General features: G+C 41.5%; 2 protein-coding genes across 3 annotated transcripts; one reads left to right on the forward strand and one right to left on the reverse strand.

Annotated features, from left to right (window-relative positions):
• Positions 1-437: 437 nt before the first annotated feature.
• LOC141757142 (myosin light chain 5-like) lies at positions 438-10,554 on the forward strand. The gene is made up of 6 exons (XM_074617423.1): positions 438-1,193; positions 4,116-4,191; positions 6,013-6,117; positions 8,811-8,889; positions 8,976-9,024; positions 10,394-10,554. The coding sequence occupies exons 1-6, from the start codon at positions 1,158-1,160 to the stop codon at positions 10,496-10,498; spliced, it is 450 nt and encodes a 149-aa protein (XP_074473524.1). The 5' UTR covers positions 438-1,157; the 3' UTR covers positions 10,499-10,554.
• A 5-nt stretch (positions 10,555-10,559) lies between these two features.
• Positions 10,560-23,112, reverse strand: hpse (heparanase). 2 transcript variants are annotated; one of them, XM_074617422.1, is made up of 12 exons: positions 22,721-23,112; positions 21,411-21,535; positions 20,959-21,087; positions 19,713-19,886; positions 19,273-19,444; positions 19,120-19,167; positions 18,232-18,325; positions 17,266-17,372; positions 12,882-12,996; positions 12,325-12,446; positions 12,052-12,198; positions 10,560-11,005 (listed from the first exon to the last, which is right to left on the reverse strand). In XM_074617422.1, the coding sequence occupies exons 1-12, from the start codon at positions 22,936-22,938 to the stop codon at positions 10,846-10,848; spliced, it is 1,611 nt and encodes a 536-aa protein (XP_074473523.1). In that variant the 5' UTR covers positions 22,939-23,112; the 3' UTR covers positions 10,560-10,845. The 2 variants fall into 2 exon arrangements, with proteins under 2 accessions (XP_074473523.1, XP_074473522.1); XM_074617421.1 differs by having other exon boundaries at positions 12,052-12,213; positions 22,721-23,110.
• Positions 23,113-23,598: the final 486 nt, after the last annotated feature.

The following is a 23,598-nucleotide window of genomic DNA, read 5'->3' on the forward strand; positions in this document are numbered from 1 at the left end:
TCATCATCAGCTGTCTGAGGTATCATCATCATCATCATCATCTTCATCATCCCGCCTCAGACAGCTGCTGTATTTAACGGGTCTGATCTGAGACCAGCAGACAGCAGCATCAGAGAGGAGCAGCAGACATGGTACGTCCTCACATCTTCTATTGTTTTATTATTTTATTATTATTAAATTATTTTATTATTATTCTATTATTCTATTATTCTATTATTTTATTATTGTTATATTATTATATTATTTTATTATTATATATTTCTATTATTATTATATTATTTTATTATTTTATTATTATTATATTATTTTATTATTATTATTATATTATTTTATTATTATATATTTTTATTATTTTATTATTTTATTATTATTATATTATTTTATTATTTTATTATTATATTAATAGTTTGAAACGTCTGAACGGGGACTATCAGCTGTAGTTAATTCTCAGATTTATATTGAAAGAAGAAGATTATACATATTATTAATTATATATTATTTTATATTATTGTTGTTTCAGAGCTCATTAATATGAAATCATTATTAAATTATATTTATGTATATTCACAGATATAAAACAGATGATATAAAAGAGAGATGGGTTGTATTTGGAGATTGGAACAAAAATAAGGAAACTATTTCTAATTAAAATTAATGAATGAATTAAATACAATCTGACAAAGATAAAATAAATGTGTAAATAAAAGAGACATAAAATAAATGTGAGAGTAGGAACAGAACTCAGACGAGGCAGTCTAGTAGGAACACTGAGGGCGGGGCAATACGATCATATATATCATCAAAATAATATAATAGAGTATATATTTTCCTATATCATTCATCTTTAATATAGATAACTAAATTTAAAAGAAGGGAATTAAAACAAAGATAAATAAATAAAGAAGCAAATTAAAACAGAAATATCAATTTATGTCACATTTTATCAATTAATTAGTGGCTACATTTATTTTTAATATTATTTGTATTTTATATATAATAAATATACAATAACTCTTCTCTGTCTTTGAGTTTATAATAATAATAATAATAATAATATAACTTAACGTTTGTATTTCTGTTTTTAGGCGAGCAGAAAGACGAAGAAGAAGGAAGGAGGAGCTAAACGAGCTCAGAGAGCTTCGTCTAATGTTTTCTCCATGTTCGAACAGACTCAGATCCAAGAGTTCAAAGAGGTCAGAGAATTATTCACTCATTCATTCACTCATTCATCAGTTCATCTAGAGGTTCATCTAGAGGTTCATCTAGAGGTTCATCTAGAGGTTCATCTAGAGGTTCATCTGGTTTCATCTGGTTTCATCTGGTAGCTTCACGTGTTTCATCTGGCAGCTTCACGTGTTTCATCTGGCAGCTTCACGTGTTTCATCTGGCAGCTTCACGTGTTTCATCTGGTAGCTTCACGTGTTTCATCTTCACGTGTTTCATCTGGCAGCTTCAAGTGTTTCATCTGGCAGCTACACGTGTTTCATCTGGCAGCTTCACGTGTTTCATCTGGTAGCTTCAAGTGTTTCATCTGGTAGCTTCAAGTGTTTCATCTGGTAGCTTCACGTGTTTCATCTGGTAGCTTCAAGTGTTTCATCTGGTAGCTTCACGTGTTTCATCTGGTAGCTTCAAGTGTTTCATCTGGTAGCTTCACGTGTTTCATCTGGTAGCTTCAAGTGTTTCATCTGGTAGCTTCACGTGTTTCATCTGGTAGCTTCACGTGTTTCATCTGGTAGCTTCACGTGTTTCATCTGGTAGCTTCACGTGTTTCATCTGGTAGCTTCACGTGTTTCATCTGGTAGCTACACGTGTTTCATCTGGCAGCTTCACGTGTTTCATCTGGCAGCTTCACGTGTTTCATCTGGTAGCTTCACGTGTTTCATCTGGTAGCTTCACGTGTTTCATCTGGTAGCTTCACGTGTTTCATCTGGTAGCTTCACGTGTTTCATCTGGTAGCTTCACGTGTTTCATCTTCACGTGTTTCATCTGGTAGCTTCACGTGTTTCATCTTCACGTGTTTCATCTGGCAGCTTCAAGTGTTTCATCTGGCAGCTACACGTGTTTCATCTGGCAGCTTCACGTGTTTCATCTGGTAGCTTCAAGTGTTTCATCTGGTAGCTTCAAGTGTTTCATCTGGTAGCTTCACGTGTTTCATCTGGTAGCTTCAAGTGTTTCATCTGGTAGCTTCACGTGTTTCATCTGGTAGCTTCAAGTGTTTCATCTGGTAGCTTCACGTGTTTCATCTGGTAGCTTCACGTGTTTCATCTGGTAGCTTCACGTGTTTCATCTGGTAGCTTCACGTGTTTCATCTGGTAGCTACACGTGTTTCATCTGGCAGCTTCACGTGTTTCATCTGGCAGCTTCACGTGTTTCATCTGGTAGCTTCACGTGTTTCATCTGGTAGCTTCACGTGTTTCATCTGGTAGCTTCACGTGTTTCATCTGGTAGCTTCACGTGTTTCATCTGGTAGCTTCACGTGTTTCATCTTCACGTGTTTCATCTGGTAGCTTCACGTGTTTCATCTTCACGTGTTTCATCTGGCAGCTTCAAGTGTTTCATCTGGCAGCTACACGTGTTTCATCTGGCAGCTTCACGTGTTTCATCTGGTAGCTTCAAGTGTTTCATCTGGTAGCTTCAAGTGTTTCATCTGGTAGCTTCACGTGTTTCATCTGGTAGCTTCAAGTGTTTCATCTGGTAGCTTCACGTGTTTCATCTGGTAGCTTCAAGTGTTTCATCTGGTAGCTTCACGTGTTTCATCTGGTAGCTTCACGTGTTTCATCTGGTAGCTTCACGTGTTTCATCTGGTAGCTTCACGTGTTTCATCTGGTAGCTACACGTGTTTCATCTGGCAGCTTCACGTGTTTCATCTGGCAGCTTCACGTGTTTCATCTGGTAGCTTCACGTGTTTCATCTGGTAGCTTCACGTGTTTCATCTGGTAGCTTCACGTGTTTCATCTGGTAGCTTCACGTGTTTCATCTTCACGTGTTTCATCTGGTAGCTTCACGTGTTTCATCTTCACGTGTTTCATCTGGTAGCTTCACGTGTTTCATCTGGTAGCTTCACGTGTTTCATCTTCACGTGTTTCATCTGGTAGCTTCACGTGTTTCATCTTCACGTGTTTCATCTGGTAGCTTCACGTGTTTCATCTGGTAGCTTCACGTGTTTCATCTGGTAGCTTCACGTATTTCATCTGGTAGCTTCACGTGTTTCATCTTCACATGTTTCATCTGGTAGCTTCACGTGTTTCATCTGGTAGCTTCACGTGTTTCATCTGGCAGCTTCACGTGTTTCATCTGGCAGCTTCACGTGTTTCATCTGGCAGCTTCACGTGTTTCATCTGGCAGCTTCACGTGTTTCATCTGGCAGCTTCACGTGTTTCATCTGGTAGCTTCAAGTGTTTCATCTGGTAGCTTCAAGTGTTTCATCTGGTAGCTTCACGTGTTTCATCTGGTAGCTTCACGTGTTTCATCTGGTAGCTTCACGTGTTTCATCTGGTAGCTACACGTGTTTCATCTGGCAGCTTCACGTGTTTCATCTGGCAGCTTCACGTGTTTCATCTGGTAGCTTCACGTGTTTCATCTGGTAGCTTCACGTGTTTCATCTTCACGTGTTTCATCTGGTAGCTTCACGTGTTTCATCTTCACGTGTTTCATCTGGTAGCTTCACGTGTTTCATCTGGTAGCTTCATGTGTTTCATCTGGTAGCTTCACGTGTTTCATCTGGTAGCTTCACGTGTTTCATCTTCACGTGTTTCATCTGGTAGCTTCACGTGTTTCATCTGGTAGCTTCACGTGTTTCATCTTCACGTGTTTCATCTGGTGGCTTCACGTGTTTCATCTGGTAGCTTCACGTGTTTCATCTGGTAGCTTCACGTATTTCATCTGGTAGCTTCACGTGTTTCATCTGGTAGCTTCACGTGTTTCATCTGGTAGCTTCACGTGTTTCATCTGGTAGCTTCACGTATTTCATCTGGTAGCTTCACGTGTTTCATCTGGTAGCTTCACGTGTTTCATCTGGTAGCTTCACGTGTTTCATCTGGTAGCTTCACGTGTTTCGTCTGGCAGCTTCACGTGTTTCATCTGGTAGCTTCATGTTTCATCTTCATGTGTTTCAGGCGTTCACGCTGATCGACCAGAACCGTGACGGGTTCATTGATAAAGAGGATCTGAAGGACACGTACGCGTCTCTGGGTGAGTAGCGTTCTCTACTCGTAGCCTCTGATTGGCTCAGACGGGTCACGTGGCGGTGACGTGGCGGGGATGTGGCTGTGACGTGGCTGTGACGTGGCTGTGAGGTGGTTGTGACGTGGCTGTGACGTGGTTGTGACGTGGCTGTGACGTGGCTGTGACGTGGTGGTGACGTGGCTGTGACGTGGCTGTGACGTGGCGGTGACGTGGTGGTGACGTGGCTGTGACGTGGCTGTGACGTGGTGGTGACGTGGTTGTGACGTGGTTGTGACGTGGCTGTGAGGTGGCTGTGACGTGGCTGTGACGTGGCTGTGACGTGGCGGTGACGTGGCTGTGACGTGGCTGTGACGTGGCGGTGACGTGGTGGTGACGTGGCTGTGACGTGGCTGTGACGTGGTGGTGACGTGGTTGTGACGTGGCTGTGAGGTGGCTGTGACGTGGTGGTGACGTGGTTGTGAAGTGGCGGTGACGTGGCTGTGACGTGGTGGTGACGTGGCTGTGACGTGGCTGTGAGGTGGTTGTGACGTGGCTGTGACGTGGTTGTGACGTGGCTGTGACGTGGCTGTGACGTGGTGGTGACGTGGCTGTGACGTGGCTGTGAGGTGGTTGTGACGTGGCTGTGACGTGGTTGTGACGTGGCTGTGACGTGGCTGTGACGTGGTGGTGACGTGGCTGTGACGTGGCTGGGACGTGGCGGTGACGTGGTGGTGACGTGGCTGTGACGTGGCTGTGACGTGGTGGTGACGTGGTTGTGACGTGGTTGTGACGTGGCTGTGAGGTGGCTGTGACGTGGCTGTGACGTGGCTGTGACGTGGCTGTGACGTGGTGGTGACGTGGCTGTGACGGTGACGTGGCTGTGACGTGGCGGTGACGTGGCTGTGACGTGGCTGTGAGGTGGCTGTGACGTGGTTGTGACGTGGCTGTGACGTGGTTGTGACGTGGCTGTGACGTGGCTGTGACGTGGTGGTGACGTGGCTGTGACGTGGCTGTGACGTGGTGGTGACGTGGCTGTGACGTGGCGGTGACGTGGCTGTGACGTGGCGGTGACGTGGCTGTGACGTGGTGGTGACGTGGTTGTGAAGTGGCGGTGACGTGGCTGTGACGTGGTTGTGACGTGGTGGTGACGTGGCTGTGACGTGGTGGTGACGTGGCTGTGACGTGGTGGTGACGTGGTTGTGACGTGGTGGTGACGTGGCTGTGACGGTGACGTGGTTGTGACGTGGCGGTGACGTGGCTGTGACGTGGCTGTGAGGTGGCTGTGACGTGGTTGTGACGTGGCTGTGACGTGGCTGTGACGTGGTGGTGACGTGGCTGTGACGTGGCTGTGACGTGGTGGTGACGTGGCTGTGACGTGGCGGTGACGTGGCTGTGACGTGGCTGTGACGTGGTGGTGACGTGGTTGTGAAGTGGCGGTGACGTGGCTGTGACGTGGTTGTGACGTGGTGGTGACGTGGCTGTGACGTGGTGGTGACGTGGCTGTGACGTGGTGGTGACGTGGCTGTGACGTGGCGGTGACGTGGCTGTGACGTGGCGGTGACGTGGCTGTGACGTGGCTGTGACGTGGTGGTGACGTGGTTGTGAAGTGGCGGTGACGTGGCTGTGACGTGGTTGTGACGTGGTGGTGACGTGGCTGTGACGTGGTGGTGACGTGGCTGTGACGTGGTGGTGACGTGGCTGTGACGTGGTTGTGACGTGGCTGTGACGTGGTGGTGACGTGGCTGTGACGTGGTTGTGACGTGGCTGTGACGTGGTGGTGACGTGGTTGTGACGTGGTGGTGACGTGGCTGTGAGGTGGCCGTGACGCAGTCGTGACTTGTGTTTCAGGTAAACTGGACGTGAAGGATAAAGAACTGGAGGAGATGCTGAGAGAGGCTACCGGTCCCATCAACTTCACCATGTTCCTCACGCTGTTCGGAGAGAAGCTGCACGGTGAGAACCTTAAAGAAACAGTGTCGGGGGATCGTTTATTATTATTATTATATTAATAACGACGTTTTCTTTAATCAGCTGATCATAAGAATCGTTGTGTTTCCGTTAGCTTAGCATGAGTCCTTCATATCTACAGAGGGAGGCGGGGCATCAAGGAGCCACGAGACGAAACTACAGTGTTTTATTGACAACAGTCGCTTCCGTTCATCACAGGTCACTTCAGTAGAACCTGTCAATAGAATATAAAATAATGTAGTTCTACCTCAGGTCTCTTTGTAGGCAGACGTCTTACCGGCGTCTGGTCGTCGCTTTCAGTCCAAAATGGCGGAAGCGTGTCCAGCAGCAGAGCGACGCTCTCTGAGCTCTTTTAGCGTCTCCTTCCTAAATGTTGTAATTTTATCAATTAATTAATGGCTATATTTATTTTTAATATAATTTTTGCTGCATTTAATGACTTATTTACTTATATATTTATTTATTTATTTATTTATTTATTTATATTTAGATGACAAAAGGTTCTACCGTCTAACTAGACTAGTATAGAGTATAAAGGTTCTACCGTCTAACTAGACTAGTATAGAGTATAAAGGTTCTACCGTCTAACTAGACTAGTATAGAGTATAAAGGTTCTACCGTCTAACTAGACTAGTATAGAGTATAAAGGTTCTACCGTCTAACTAGACTAGTATAGAGTATAAAGGTTCTACCGTCTAACTAGACTAGTATAGAGTATAAAGGTTATACCGTCTCACTAGACTAGTATAGAGTATAAAGGTTCTACCGTCTAACTAGACTAGTATAGAGTATAAAGGTTCTACCGTCTAACTAGACTAGTATAGAGTATAAAGGTTCTACCGTCTAACTAGACTAGTATAGAGTATAAAGGTTCTACCGTCTAACTAGACTAGTATAGAGTATAAAGGTTCTACCGTCTAACTAGACTAGTATAGAGTATAAAGGTTCTACCGTCTAACTAGACTAGTATAGAGTATAAAGGTTCTACCGTCTAACTAGACTAGTATAGAGTATAAAGGTTCTACCGTCTCACTAGACTAGTATAGAGTATAAAGGTTATACCGTCTCACTAGACTAGTATAGAGTATAAAGGTTCTACCGTCTAACTAGACTAGTATAGAGTATAAAGGTTCTACCGTCTAACTAGACTAGTATAGAGTATAAAGGTTGTACCGTCTAACTAGACTAGTATAGAGTATAAAGGTTCTACCGTCTAACTAGACTAGTATAGAGTATAAAGGTTGTACCGTCTCACTAGACTAGTATAGAGTATAAAGGTTCTACCGTCTAACTAGACTAGTATAGAGTATAAAGGTTGTACCGTCTAACTAGACTAGTATAGAGTATAAAGGTTCTACCGTCTAACTAGACTAGTATAGAGTATAAAGGTTCTACCGTCTAACTAGACTAGTATAGAGTATAAAGGTTATACCGTCTAACTAGACTAGTATAGAGTATAAAGGTTCTACCGTCTAACTAGACTAGTATAGAGTATAAAGGTTCTACCGTCTAACTAGACTAGTATAGAGTATAAAGGTTCTACCGTCTAACTAGACTAGTATAGAGTATAAAGGTTCTACCGTCTAACTAGACTAGTATAGAGTATAAAGGTTCTACCGTCTAACTAGACTAGTATAGAGTATAAAGGTTATACCGTCTCACTAGACTAGTATAGAGTATAAAGGTTCTACCGTCTAACTAGACTAGTATAGAGTATAAAGGTTCTACCGTCTAACTAGACTAGTATAGAGTATAAAGGTTCTACCGTCTCACTAGACTAGTATAGAGTATAAAGGTTATACCGTCTAACTAGACTAGTATAGAGTATAAAGGTTGTACCGTCTAACTAGACTAGTATAGAGTATAAAGGTTCTACCGTCTAACTAGACTAGTATAGAGTATAAAGGTTCTACCGTCTAACTAGACTAGTATAGAGTATAAAGGTTCTACCGTCTAACTAGACTAGTATAGAGTATAAAGGTTCTACCGTCTAACTAGACTAGTATAGAGTATAAAGGTTGTACCGTCTAACTAGACTAGTATAGAGTATAAAGGTTCTACCGTCTAACTAGACTAGTATAGAGTATAAAGGTTGTACCGTCTAACTAGACTAGTATAGAGTATAAAGGTTCTACCGTCTAACTAGACTAGTATAGAGTATAAAGGTTCTACCGTCTAACTAGACTAGTATAGAGTATAAAGGTTCTACCGTCTAACTAGACTAGTATAGAGTATAAAGGTTCTACCGTCTAACTAGACTAGTATAGAGTATAAAGGTTCTACCGTCTAACTAGACTAGTATAGAGTATAAAGGTTCTACCGTCTAACTAGACTAGTATAGAGTATAAAGGTTCTACCGTCTAACTAGACTAGTATAGAGTATAAAGGTTCTACCGTCTAACTAGACTAGTATAGAGTATAAAGGTTGTACCGTCTAACTAGACTAGTATAGAGTATAAAGGTTGTACCGTCTAACTAGACTAGTATAGAGTATAAAGGTTCTACCGTCTAACTAGACTAGTATAGAGTATAAAGGTTGTACCGTCTAACTAGACTAGTATAGAGTATAAAGGTTCTACCGTCTAACTAGACTAGTATAGAGTATAAAGGTTCTACCGTCTAACTAGACTAGTATAGAGTATAAAGGTTGTACCGTGTGTCTGGTTGATGATGTTCAGGAACGGACCCTGAAGAAACCATCCTGAACGCCTTCAAGCTGTTCGACCCCGACGCCAGAGGCTCCGTCGCCTCAGACCAGTGAGTCATCAGACGACTGGTTCTACACGTTCATCACATTTATACACATTAACATGAATTAAACACTTCTGCTGGTTCTCCCTCAGACTAAAGACACTACTGATGACACAAGCTGACAAGTTCACACCTGAGGAGGTAAAAACAATCATGTGATCATCTCCCTGGTTCCCTCCACTAACAGGAAGTGATCATCTCTCTGGTTCCCTCCACTAACAGGAAGTGATCATCTCTCTGGTTCCCTCCACTAACAGGAAGTGATCATCTCTCTGGTTCCCTCCACTAACAGGAAGTGATCATCTCTCTGGTTCCCTCCACTAACAGGAAGTGATCATCTCTCTGGTTCCCTCCACTAACAGGAAGTGATCATCTCCCTGGTTCCCTCCACTAACAGGAAGTGATCATCTCTCTGGTTCCCTCCACTAACAGGAAGTGATCATCTCCCTGGTTCCCTCCACTAACAGGAAGTGATCATCTCCCTGGTTCCCTCCACTAACAGGAAGTGATCATCTCCCTGGTTCCCTCCACTAACAGGAAGTGATCATCTCCCTGGTTCCCTCCACTAACAGGAAGTGATCATCTCTCTGGTTCCCTCCACTAACAGGAAGTGATCATCTCTCTGGTTCCCTCCACTAACAGGAAGTGATCATCTCCCTGGTTCCCTCCACTAACAGGAAGTGATCATCTCCCTGGTTCCCTACGCTAACAGGAAGTGATCATCTCCCTGGTTCCTAACAGGAAGTGATCATCTCTCTGGTTCCCTCCACTAACAGGAAGTGATCATCTCCCTGGTTCCCTACGCTAACAGGAAGTGATCATCTCCCTGGTTCCCTACGCTAACAGGAAGTGATCATCTCCCTGGTTCCTAACAGGAAGTGATCATCTCCCTGGTTCCCTCCACTAACAGGAAGTGATCATCTCTCTGGTTCCCTCCACTAACAGGAAGTGATCATCTCCCTGGTTTCCTCCACTAACAGGAAGTGATCATCTCCCTGGTTCCCTACGCTAACAGGAAGTGATCATCTCCCTGGTTCCCTACGCTAACAGGAAGTGATCATCTCCCTGGTTCCTAACAGGAAGTCATCATCTCCCTGGTTCCCTCCACTAACAGGAAGTGATCATCTCCCTGGTTCCTAACAGGAAGTGATCATCTCCCTGGTTCCCTCCACTAACAGGAAGTGATCATCTCCCTGGTTCCCTCCACTAACAGGAAGTGATCATCTCCCTGGTTCCCTACGCTAACAGGAAGTGATCATCTCCCTGGTTCCCTACGCTAACAGGAAGTGATCATCTCCCTGGTTCCTAACAGGAAGTCATCATCTCCCTGGTTCCCTCCACTAACAGGAAGTGATCATCTCCCTGGTTCCCTACGCTAACAGGAAGTGATCATCTCCCTGGTTCCTAACAGGAAGTGATCATCTCCCTGGTTCCCTCCACTAACAGGAAGTGATCATCTCCCTGGTTATTGGTTATTGGTGATGTCATGGTGATAATCTGTGGGTTGCAGGTGAAGCAGATGTTCCAGTCGTCTAACATCGACGCTGGAGGAAACCTGGATTATAAATCTCTGTGTTACATCATCACGCACGGCGAGGAGCAGGAGGAGTCCTGAAACTGATCCTCATCACAGACCAACGCTTGTGTTTCTTCAGGGTCAAATCAATAAAAGAAACTTAACAGAAACACTTGGTTTATTGACTTGTTGATTATTAGAACACAGAGAGTTAGCAGGTAGCTTTAGTTCTGTCAGTAGTTATTGTAGGAAGATTAGACCAGGAACCAAGAAACCCAACAGACAATATTGTATATAAACCGACTCTCCATCACCAACAGTCCGTTCAGAGAGTCACCTGAGATTTAGTCCAGTGATGAACAGCTCACCTGGCTGCAGCTCTCAGAGCCTCACCTGGCTGCAGCTCTCAGAGCCTCACCTGGCTGCAGGTATCAGGTGATGTGTGGTCAGATGCAGGCGGCGGCAGCGGCGTCGGTGAAGACGAAGAAGGCCAGAGAGAAGGCAGGAAGCTGCAGGCGTTCAGACGGAGGAAGAGGAGCTGCTTTAAGGTCGGGGAGAGTTTGATCATCAACCATCTTCAACACGTCTCCGTTCAGCTTCACACTCCTGCAGTACAAACACACACAGAGAGGAGAGGAACTCAGTACGACCACCAGGAACCAACGCCTGAACAACAGAGGAGAGGAACTCAGTACGACCACCAGGAACCAACATCTGAACAACAGAGAGGAGAGGAACTCAGTACGACCACCAGGAACCAACATCTGAACAACAGAGAGGAGAGGAACTCAGTACGACCACCAGGAACCAACGCCTGAACAACAGAGGAACTCAGTACGACCACCAGGAACCAACGTCTGAACAACAGCGGAACTCAGTACGACCAGGAACCAACATCTTTCTTTATATCTTTATATTTCTACAGCAATGCATCATGGTCTATCAGATCATCACGTGTCCTGTGAGAACCTCGCATCTCTAATGTTACCAGCTTTGTCAGGTCTGTTACCATGACGACAAGCAGACAACTTTTAAAATGCTTGTTTTCTGAATGGAGTCTGGATGGATCAGTGATGACATCACCTTTAGTGAAGTGTGTTTATATTGTTCCACACCACTTCTATGATGAATGCTTTAGATACACATGCTTTAATAAAGAACTGAAATACTGTTAACCTGCAGACTGTATGTCATGCTGATACCTTTCACCTTGTATACATGTATAATATACTGACTAGTAAATGTTACTGTTTAATATTACTCTATGTCATTGGTTTCATTAGAAGTTTCAATCAAACATTAAGATATAAAACGGTTCACTAAACATGATAGACATGACCTCTGACCTCTAACCTCTGACCTCTGACTATTGGTGGAACAATTTAGACACAAATTCACATCCTGACCAGATACGGTCCAGACTGATAAACTGGGTTAGACTGAGTCTTGTTAAAGAGTTTATTTAGCTTCAGGAGGACGAGGACGAAGACGAGAACGAGGACGACGAGGACGAGGACGAGGACGAGGACGAGGACGAGATTTGTGGTTTTCAGTGCGGGTCCTCTGACTGTGATGGAGACTCTTTCACATTAAGAGCAGCAGATTAAAGCGTGACTCTTCACATGACTCGAGGACAGAATAATAAGTGTCACCTGGAGTAGAGGCCGTCCTCCCCCGGCTGGTCCGACTGGAGGACAAAGGCCTCCACTGTGCTGGAGGAGACGGAGGCAGGAACCACGATCCAGACCGGCTTCTTACTCAGGTTCAGAGAAATCAACGTCACCGCTCCGCTGCTGGACCTGAACAAAGAGAGACTGATGAAGAGCAGTGATGATGAAGTGAGAGAGTGATGATGAAGAGCAGTGATGAAGAGCAGTGATGAAGTGAGAGAGTGATGATGAAGAGCAGTGATGATGAAGAGCTACCTCTCTCTGGTGGAACAGTGCAGATACAGACGAACTCTTTTACTTCGAGCGAAGCTGGAAAATCCGACTTTTAAAACCTCCGGACCGACGAGTCTCTTGTAGAGGACAGACAACCAGTAGTCCTGGAAGAACACACAGCTGGAGGTCAAAGGTCAACACAGCTGAATGATACTGAGAGTAAAAGGACTCTTTATGAAGAAGAGTGTTTTAATGATGACATATTAACATGTGAGCAGTATTTCTATTTAACTCCTTTATAAACTGTTGAGTAGTTTAATCTACAATAACTCAGGTTATTTAATTAAATCATCACATGTTTATATTTCATAAATCTGAATCTGTAAAGAAACTAGGAACTAAAGTTGTAGTGGAGTCAGCAGAACTCCTCTGAACTGATGAACCTGAACTCAACACAGAACTAGATGTTATCAGATTAAAACACATCTGGAGTCAAAGTGATGTTATAGAGTTAGTTATAGTTATAGATGATGAGAGAAGTGATGCTATAGACTCAATGTAAACATAAAGAGAGTGATAAATGAGGAGAGAGGTCTCACAGGAAGAGGATCCAGGTTATCGTCCACCAGGTGATAACTACCAGAACCGATGAACACCTGACGCATCACAACATCCAGACCCAGCCTGGCTGCTAGACCCAGCTTATCCAACCACCTGCACACAGAGAACAGTCACACACATGTTAATAACACAGAGAACAGTCACACATGTTAATAACACAGAGAACAGTCACACACATGTTAATAACACAGAGAACAGTCACACATGTTAATAACACAGAGAACAGTCACACATGTTAATAACACAGAGAACAGTCACACACATGTTAATAACACAGAGAACAGTCACACACATGTTAATAACACAGAGAACAGTCACACACATGTTAATAACACAGAGAACAGTCACACACATGTTAATAACACAGAGAACAGTCACACACATGTTAATAACACAGAGAACAGTCACACACATGTTAATAACACAGAGAACAGTCACACACATGTTAATAACACAGAGAACAGTCACACACGTTAATAACACAGAGAACAGTCACACATGTTAATAACACAGAGAACAGTCACACACATGTTAATAACACAGAGAACAGTCACACACGTTAATAACACAGAGAACAGTCACACATGTTAATAACACAGAGAACAGTCACACACATGTTAATAACACAGAGAACAGTCACACACATGTTAATAACACAGAGAACAGTCACACACATGTTAATAACACAGAGAACAGTCACACATGTTAATAACACAGAGAACAGTCACACACATGTTAATAACACAGAGAACAGTCACACACGTTAATAACACAGAGAACAGTCACACATGTTAATAACACAGAGAACAGTCACACATGTTAATAACACAGAGAACAGTCACACACATGTTAATAACACAGAGAACAGTCACACACATGTTAATAACACAGAACAGTCACACACACGTTAATAACACAGAGAACAGTCACACACATGTTAATAACACAGAGAACAGTCACACACATGTTAATAACACAGAGAACAGTCACACACATGTTAATAACACAGAGAACAGTCACACACATGTTAATAACACAGAGAACAGTCACACACGTTAATAACACAGAGAACAGTCACACACACACGTTAATAACACAGAACAGTCACACACATGTTAATAACACAGAGAACAGTCACACACATGTTAATAACACAGAGAACAGTCACACACATGTTAATAACACAGAGAACAGTCACACACGTTAATAACACAGAGAACAGTCACACACGTTAATAACACAGAGAACAGTCACACACATGTTAATAACACAGAGAACAGTCACACATCTTAATAACACAGAGAACAGTCACACACGTTAATAACACAGAGAACAGTCACACACATGTTAATAACACAGAGAACAGTCAAACACGTTAATAACACAGAGAACAGTCACACACGTTAATAACACAGAGAACAGTCACACACATGTTAATAACACAGAGAACAGTCACACATGTTAATAACACAGAGAACAGTCACACACATGTTAATAACACAGAGAACAGTCACACATGTTAATAACACAGAGAACAGTCACACACGTTAATAACACAGAGAACAGTCACACATGTTAATAACACAGAGAACAGTCACACACATGTTAATAACACAGAGAACAGTCACACACATGTTAATAACACAGAGAACAGTCAAACACGTTAATAACACAGAGAACAGTCACACACGTTAATAACACAGAGAACAGTCACACACATGTTAATAACACAGAGAACAGTCACACATGTTAATAACACAGAGAACAGTCACACACATTAATAACACAGAGAACAGTCACACACATGTTAATAACACAGAGAACAGTCACACATGTTAATAACACAGAGAAGTCACACACGTTAATAACACAGAGAACAGTCACACATGTTAATAACACACAGAGAACAGTCACACATGTTAATAACACAGAGAACAGTCACACACATGTTAATAACACAGAGAACAGTCACACATGTTAATAACACAGAGAACAGTCACACACGTTAATAACACAGAGAACAGTCACACACGTTAATAACACAGAGAACAGTCACACATGTTAATAACACAGAGAACAGTCACACACGTTAATAACACAGAGAACAGTCACACATGTTAATAACACAGAGAACAGTCACACATGTTAATAACACAGAGAACAGTCACACACACACGTTAATAACACAGAGAACAGTCACACATGTTAATAACACAGAGAACAGTCACACACATGTTAATAACACAGAGAACAGTCACACATGTTAATAACACAGAGAACAGTCACACACGTTAATAACACAGAGAACAGTCACACATGTTAATAACACAGAGAACAGTCACACACATGTTAATAACACAGAGAACAGTCACACATGTTAATAACACAGAGAACAGTCACACATGTTAATAACACAGAGAACAGTCACACATATTAATAACACAGAGAACAGTCACACACGTTAATAACACAGAGAACAGTCACACACATGTTAATAACACAGAGAACAGTCACACATGTTAATAACACAGAGAACAGTCACACATGTTAATAACACAGAGAACAGTCACACACATGTTAATAACACAGAGAACAGTCACACATGTTAATAACACAGAGAACAGTCACACATGTTAATAACACAGAGAACAGTCACACATATTAATAACACAGAGAACAGTCACACACATGTTAATAACACAGAGAACAGTCACACACATGTTAATAACACAGAGAACAGTCACACATGTTAATAACACAGAGAACAGTCACACATGTTAATAACACAGAGAACAGTCACACATGTTAATAACACAGAGAACAGTCACACACATTTTAATAACACAGAGAACAGTCACACATGTTAATAACACAGAGAACAGTCACACATGTTAATAACACAGAGAACAGTTACACACATGTTAATAACACAGAGAACAGTCACACATGTTAATAACACAGAGAACAGTCACACATGTTAATAACACAGAGAACAGTCACACATGTTAATAACACAGAGAACAGTCACACACACGTTAATAACACAGAGAACAGTCACACACATGTTAATAACACAGAGAACAGTCACACATGTTAATAACACAGAGAACAGTCACACATGTTAATAACACAGAGAACAGTCACACACATGTTAATAACACAGAGAACAGTCACACATGTTAATAACACAGAGAACAGTCACACACATGTTAATAACACAGAGAACAGTCACACATGTTAATAACACAGAGAACAGTCACACATGTTAATAACACAGAGAACAGTCACACACATGTTAATAACACAGAGAACAGTCACACATGTTAATAACACAGAGAACAGTCACACACATGTTAATAACACAGAGAACAGTCACACACGTTAATAACACAGAGAACAGTCACACACGTTAATAACACAGATAACATGGCATCAATATGGATCAGTACGTTGACGTCTATTAAATATGATGACTGTAAAGCTCTGAACTGTCTGATGTTGAGTTTGTGTTGACGTGTGAGCGTCGCTGTGAGCGAGCAGCAGGACGGCTCTAAGGTTGGTCATGAGACCGCCGGGGCTGCTGGGTAATCCTTTAACTCAATAAAGTAACATGTAGAACTCCTGAGAGACGACGACCCTCCTGTTAGACACAATACAGCTCCTGTTCTCATCTCAGGCCTCCTCTCTGGGAGCTCTACAACACTCTCTATCCTCACTTTAACCTTTATATTATCATATCATATTATATCATATTATATCATATTATATTATATTATATTATATTATATTATATAATATAATATTATATTATATTATATTATATTATATTATATCATATTATATTATATTATATATTATCATATCATATTATATCATATTATATCATATTATATCATATTATATTATATTATATTATATTATATTATATAATATGACATCATGTATTTAATTTAGGACCATTGGAGACTACAGAAAACAGACAATATTCACATTTCATGGACATCCTGTAGTCATGACGATTCTCTTCCTGCTCTGTGCTGCTAAATCATTTCCATCTGGATAAATAAAGTTCTGTGTTATTTTATCATATTTACAGAACCAGAACCAGAACCAGGGTGTTTTATTCTAAAAAGGGACTTAAATGATTAATTATCAAAACCGTTGCTGATTAATTTTCTGACTAACTGATAAATGGACTGAATGGATGACCGTCTGAGTGGTTCTGGTCTCTGGGCCTCATCCAGACTCCTGACTCCATCTCAATCCACTCGGACTCAAGTGGTCTGGACTTGATTTGGACTCGGTCTAGACTTGATTTGGACTTGTTGGTGACCCGGTTGGTCTCGACTTGTATAAACTCACATGAATCCAGCGACGAACGTGTCCGACAGTCCGACCGCTCCTCCTCCGAACGCTGAACTCGTCTCTCCGAGCCAGACGGGCTTCTCAGGAGACACCAGCTTCACTTTCTGGACCAGAACCGGAAACACAGACCAGCGTCAACATCTGGACTCACTTTAACACTTTAACATCTGGACTCACTTTAACATCTGGACCCACGTTAACACTTTAACATCTGGACTCACTTTAACATCTGGACCCACGTTAACACTTTAACATCTGGATCCATGTTATCACTTTAACATCTGGACCCACGTTAACACTTTAACATCTGGACTCACTTTAACATCTGGACCCACGTTAACACTTTAACATCTGGACTCATGTTATCACTTTAACATCTGGACCCACGTTAACACTTTAACATCTGGACTCACTTTAACATCTGGACCCACGTTAACACTTTAACATCTGGACTCATGTTATCACTTTAACATCTGGAATCCACGTTAACACTTTAACATCTGGATCCACACTAACACTTTAACATCTGGACTCACTTTAACATCTGGACCCACGTTAACACTTTAACATCTGGGTCCACGTTAACACTTTAACATCTGGACTCATGTTATCACTTTAACATCTGGATCCACGTTAACACTTTAACATCTGGACTCACGTTAACACTTTAACATCTGGATCCACGTTAACGCTTTAACATCTGGACTCATGTTATCACTTTAACATCTGGACTCACTTTAACATCTGGACTCACGTTAACACTTTAACATCTGGGATGCGAGGCACAAATCTTGTCAGTTAACGGTTAATAATCAGTTAACGAGGGTTGGTTATCGGTTAAGAACATTTCTCAAAATGAGCATCCCTACTATACATAGTATATATATATATATATATACTGTGTATATACATAGTATATACACAGTATATATACGGTATATATATATATCTCATCGTTGTTACCTTGAGGACTTCTGTGGTCTTTAAGGCCAGCGTGTCCAGAACTTCAGGATCGATGAAGTCCTCCAGCGACGTGTCTCTGCCGTTCACATAGTAACTAGAAACAGGTTTCATTATTCAGACACATTAATCAATAACTAATCAATACAAACACAATTAATCAACACAAACACACATAATACTACTCATTAATACTGTATATGTTTAATTCTTATTTATATCATTCTTTCATTTATATTTAAACACTGACTAGATCTATATCATTTAGTTTGGACGTATTGATTCTGTGCTTATATGTTTTATATTACACGTCTTCGTTGAATCCTTGATTCTGATTGGTCCATCACGACGTTCTACGGTCTGTTATTATAACAGACTGCTGCTGTGGATGCAGATGTTGATGTGGATGCAGATGTTGGACTCTGGACCATTTCTGAGTCAAATTACTGATTTATGTGTCTTAACAACAGAAGAAAAGTAATAATTAAATAAAATAAATTATAATATTAAAAATATTAACAAAAAACAAAAACAAAAAATAAATAAATAAATAAATAAATAAATAAATAAATAAATAAATAAATAAATAAATAAATAAATAAATAAATAAATAAATAAATAAATAAATAAATAAATAAATAAATAAATAAATAAATAAATAAATAAATAAATAAATAAATAAATAAATAGGGGGTGGATGTCTCCTATCCTTATCAGTGAACCAGTTGGTGAATCTGCAGAGGGTCTGTCTGAAGTCTGTTACTACATAGTGTGTACTTTATGAGTAGTACAGTACACAGTGTGTGTAGTAAAGTACACAGTGTGTAGTATAAAGCCAGCAGTATAGCGGTCCAGTTAGTGTGTAGAATATTAAAGTAAAGGTGAACTCACTGGTGCCAGGTGAGAGCGTCTACAGCCTCAGATCCAGTCTGCAGGAACCTGTCAATCAAACACTAGTATTATTAACATATACACTTTATTGTATATATGTATATAGACGGAGACGGAGACGGAGACGGAGACAGAGACAGAGAGACCTCTCACCCCTCCAGTATGTCCGTCCGGCGGTCTCGAGGCTGACCGACGTCCGGCCCGTACAGCGCGGCGTCGTGGTAAAACTTGGACTGTGACATCATGTCTCTGAGACGAGTGAAGTCCCGTCCCAGCTGACGTCCGTCCACTCGGATCCCGGCCTTCTTCTCATAGCTGTTTGGTTCTGAAGACACATTCAGTCTCACTGTGAGTCACCCTTCAAAATAAAACGCTTTCTGAGGTCCCACTTCCTGTCTGCTGACACAGGAAACCAGAGTTCACACAACAAACCGTCTCCCAGACACAGGAAGCAGCGTGAGGTCACTTCCTGTGTGCAGAACAAACCGTCTCCCAGACCTATCAAACCTCCGATAAGAAACTGCAGAGTTTAATACGACTGGACCTTCACTCCTATGATGAAGTAGAAGTAGAAGAAAGAAGTGTTAGCGTACCGTTGCCGAGCTCCCAGGACATCCGGTAGCGTCTGGACTCACAGTAGCTCAGCAGCGAGGCGGCGTTGCTGCTGTTCCAGCTGTTGTCAGCTGTTCTGAGCAGAGCGTTCAGCCCAAAGATCAGATCCATCCCGGAGCAGTTGGTGAAGGAGTGCAGCAGGTCCACAGTGTACTCTGTGACAGGAGCAAGTATTCAGATCCTTTATTGCAGTTAAAGTACTACTACCACACTGAAATACTTCACTACAGCTAAAAGTACTACTACCACACTGTGGAATACTCCACTACAGGTAAAAGTACTACTACCACACTGTGAAATACTCCACTACAGGTAAAAGTACTACTACCACACTGTGAAATACTCCACTACAGCTAAAAGTACTACTACCACACTGTGGAATACTCCACTACAGGTAAAAGTACTACTACCACACTGTGGAATACTCCACTACAGGTAAAAGTACTACTACCACACTGTGGAATACTCCACTACAGGTAAAAGTACTACTACCACACTGTGAAATACTCCACTACAGGTAAAAGTACTACTACCACACTGTGAAATACTCCACTACAGGTAAAAGTACTACTACCACACTGTGAAATACTCCACTACAGGTAAAAGTACTACTACCACACTGTGGAATACTCCACTACAGGTAAAAGTACTACTACCACACTGTGGAATACTCCACTACAGGTAAAAGTACTACTACCACACTGTGAAATACTCCACTACAGGTAAAAGTACTACTACCACACTGTGAAATACTCCACTACAGGTAAAAGTACTACTACCACACTGTGAAATACTCCACTACAGGTAAAAGTACTACTACCACACTGTGAAATACTCCACTACAGGTAAAAGTACTACTACCACACTGTGAAATACTCCACTACAGGTAAAAGTACTACTACCACACTGTGAAATACTCCACTACAGGTAAAAGTACTACTACCACACTGTGAAATACTCCACTACAGGTAAAAGTCCTGCTTTCTAAACCTTATTGCAGTAGAAGTCAGTCAAAATGAAACCACAGTGGTCCGAGCACGGAGCCCTGTGGAACACCTGATACAGGTTTAGTTTGATCAGATTATAAACGTCTGAAACAAACTAAGGTACAAAGTAAAGTACAATACTTTTTGGATAAATGTGGAAGTAATGGATTACTCTGATAATTACAGATCATGTAAAGTATGGAAGCACATTCCTGCCAACAACAGAAAGTCAAACTGGTACCTGTGAACTTGACTCTTCTGTACTTCCTCTGCAGATCTTCTCTCATCAGGATCACTCGTTGTCGGGTCCAGTCCTTCTTCAGCCGGTCCTCCAGCCAGGAGGGCAGCTCCATCTGATCACAGGTCGGCTCTAACAACGACACCAGACTGGCATTATTTAGATTCTATATTTCATTACAAGATCAATGCAGGAACATGATGACAAAATGCCGAACTGGAGGCTTCAAAACGTCAGTCTACCAACCAGTGAGTGACGTCTACTTCTTATAAACGGTCTCTGGTTTTAGGACCTACTACAAAGAAAGTATGTCCTGGGAGAACAGGAAGTCAAAGTACCCTCATCATCATCATCATCATCCTCATCATCATCCTCATCATCATCCTCATCATCATCATCCTCATCATCCTCATCATCATCATGTCCTCCTGGAGTCTGGACCATGTCTGAGTTACCTGCGGTGGAACCAGAGTCCTGATGGAACCTCTGAGGGGTGAACTCCATGAAGTCTTGTCTCGTCCCTCCAAACCTCAGGAACGCCGGAGTCAAAGCTCTAGCCAGCGTCCGGACCTTCGGAGAGCTGGAGGAGACACAACAACAGCTTCAGTGGTGATGTGAGGAAACCTGAATGAACTGGTTTATTATTAATATTAATACTGACTTTCAGGAAAGGATGAGTTTAGAAGCAGAGTCTCTGATTCTCTGACCGGCTGAACGTTTCAGAAGAATACCAGATATTAGAAGAATGATGTTGTTCCTGACAATCATTTTAATCTGGTGATGATTTACAAAACTAATAATATGTTGTTGAACTCATTTTGAGAGAATGAAGCGGACTACAAAATAATATGGAAAAGAATGTGGTTTAAGTTTTTTTTTTTTACAGATTTTTTAAAATGTTTCTTTATTTATTTATTTATTTATGTTTGTATCACTTATTGATTTAATTCACTTTCACATTTATTTATTTTTGCATTTTGTTTATTTTAGAGTTATTTTTACATTTATGTATTCATTATTAAATTGTACATATTTATTTAAGTATTTAATTTATTTATTTCTAGATAAATAAATACAGAAGCAAATTAAAACAGAAATAAATATCAATTTATGTCACATTTGATCAGTTAATTAATGCCTACATTTATGTTTAATATTATTTAATTAATTTAATGGCATTATTTATTTATTTTGGGCAGCTTTAGTCCTCCATACATCCCCTAACAGAGAGATGCTGGCCCCGGTCTCCCCTACTCAGATTACTCAGAGTACTCAGAGTACTCAGAGTACTCTGAGTACTCTGAGTACTCAGATTACTCAGAGTACTCAGAGTACTCAGATTACTCTGAGTAATCTGAGTAATCTGAGTACTCTGAGTACTCAGAGTACTCTGAGTACTCAGATTACTCAGAGTACTCAGAGTACTCAGAGTACTCAGAGTACTCAGAGTACTCTGAGTACTCAGATTACTCAGAGTACTCAGAGTACTCAGAGTACTCAGAGTACTCAGATTACTCAGATTACTCAGAGTAATCTGAGTACTCAGGTCCTCACTAGAGGCTCGTGGTGGATCTGATCTGATCTGATCTGATCTCTGGAGGTTTCATTGTGTTTTCTTGTTAAATGTTGATTTAATCAATCTGAGCTCATATTAATCACAGAGCAGATCACTGAACCAGGAACACATTACAACAGATGTTTATGAAACATCTGTTTCAGTGAGACAGACCAGGACAGACCAGGACAGACCGGATCAGAGACTCACCTCAACAGAGACATGAACTTCTCCTCCTCAGCGAGACTCGCATCGATGGTGACGGACAGGAACCGCTGATCCACCCGGTGGAGGACCGAGACCAGGTCCAGGTCCACCTTCAGGTCTACCTTCTGGTCCGGATCCGGGTCTCTAAGGAGTCCTGATCCAGCAGCAGTCTGGTCGCAGAGCGGAGCCAGAACCAGAACCAGCAACCAGACAGAATCCATCACGATGAATCCCTGTCTCCAACACTTCCTGTTTACAGCCAGCTCACCCGGATAACCCGGGACCCTGATCTCTGTCTCTGGTCTCTGTTCACACCGGAGCCGGATCACTACCGGGACCTGATCACACCTGCACAGACCTGCAGAGAGGAGGGACCACTTCCGGTTCCTCACAAACAGAAAGTAAAACTATACAATACTACAGGATACTAATACTCCTTCACAGTATAATATACTCCTTCAAAGTATAATATACTCCTTCACAGTATAATATACTCCTTCACAGTATAATATACTCCTTCAAAGTATAATATACTCCTTCAAAGTATAATATACTCCTTCAAAGTATAATATACTCCTTCACAGTATAATATACTCCTTCAGAGTATAATATACTCCTTCACAGTATAATATACTCCTTCACAGTATAATATACTCCTTCACAAGTATAATATACTCCTTCACAGTATAATATACTCCTTCAAAGTATAATATACTCCTTCAAAGTATAATATACTCCTTCACAGTATAATATACTCCTTCACAGTATAATATACTCCTTCAAAGTATAATATACTCCTTCACAGGTATAATATACTCCTTCAGAGTATAATATACTCCTTCACAGTATAATATACTCCTTCACAGTATAATATACTCCTT

Source organism: Sebastes fasciatus, chromosome 19 (assembly GCF_043250625.1).
Source record: "Sebastes fasciatus isolate fSebFas1 chromosome 19, fSebFas1.pri, whole genome shotgun sequence".
Taxonomy (NCBI): Eukaryota; Metazoa; Chordata; class Actinopteri; order Perciformes; family Sebastidae; genus Sebastes; species Sebastes fasciatus.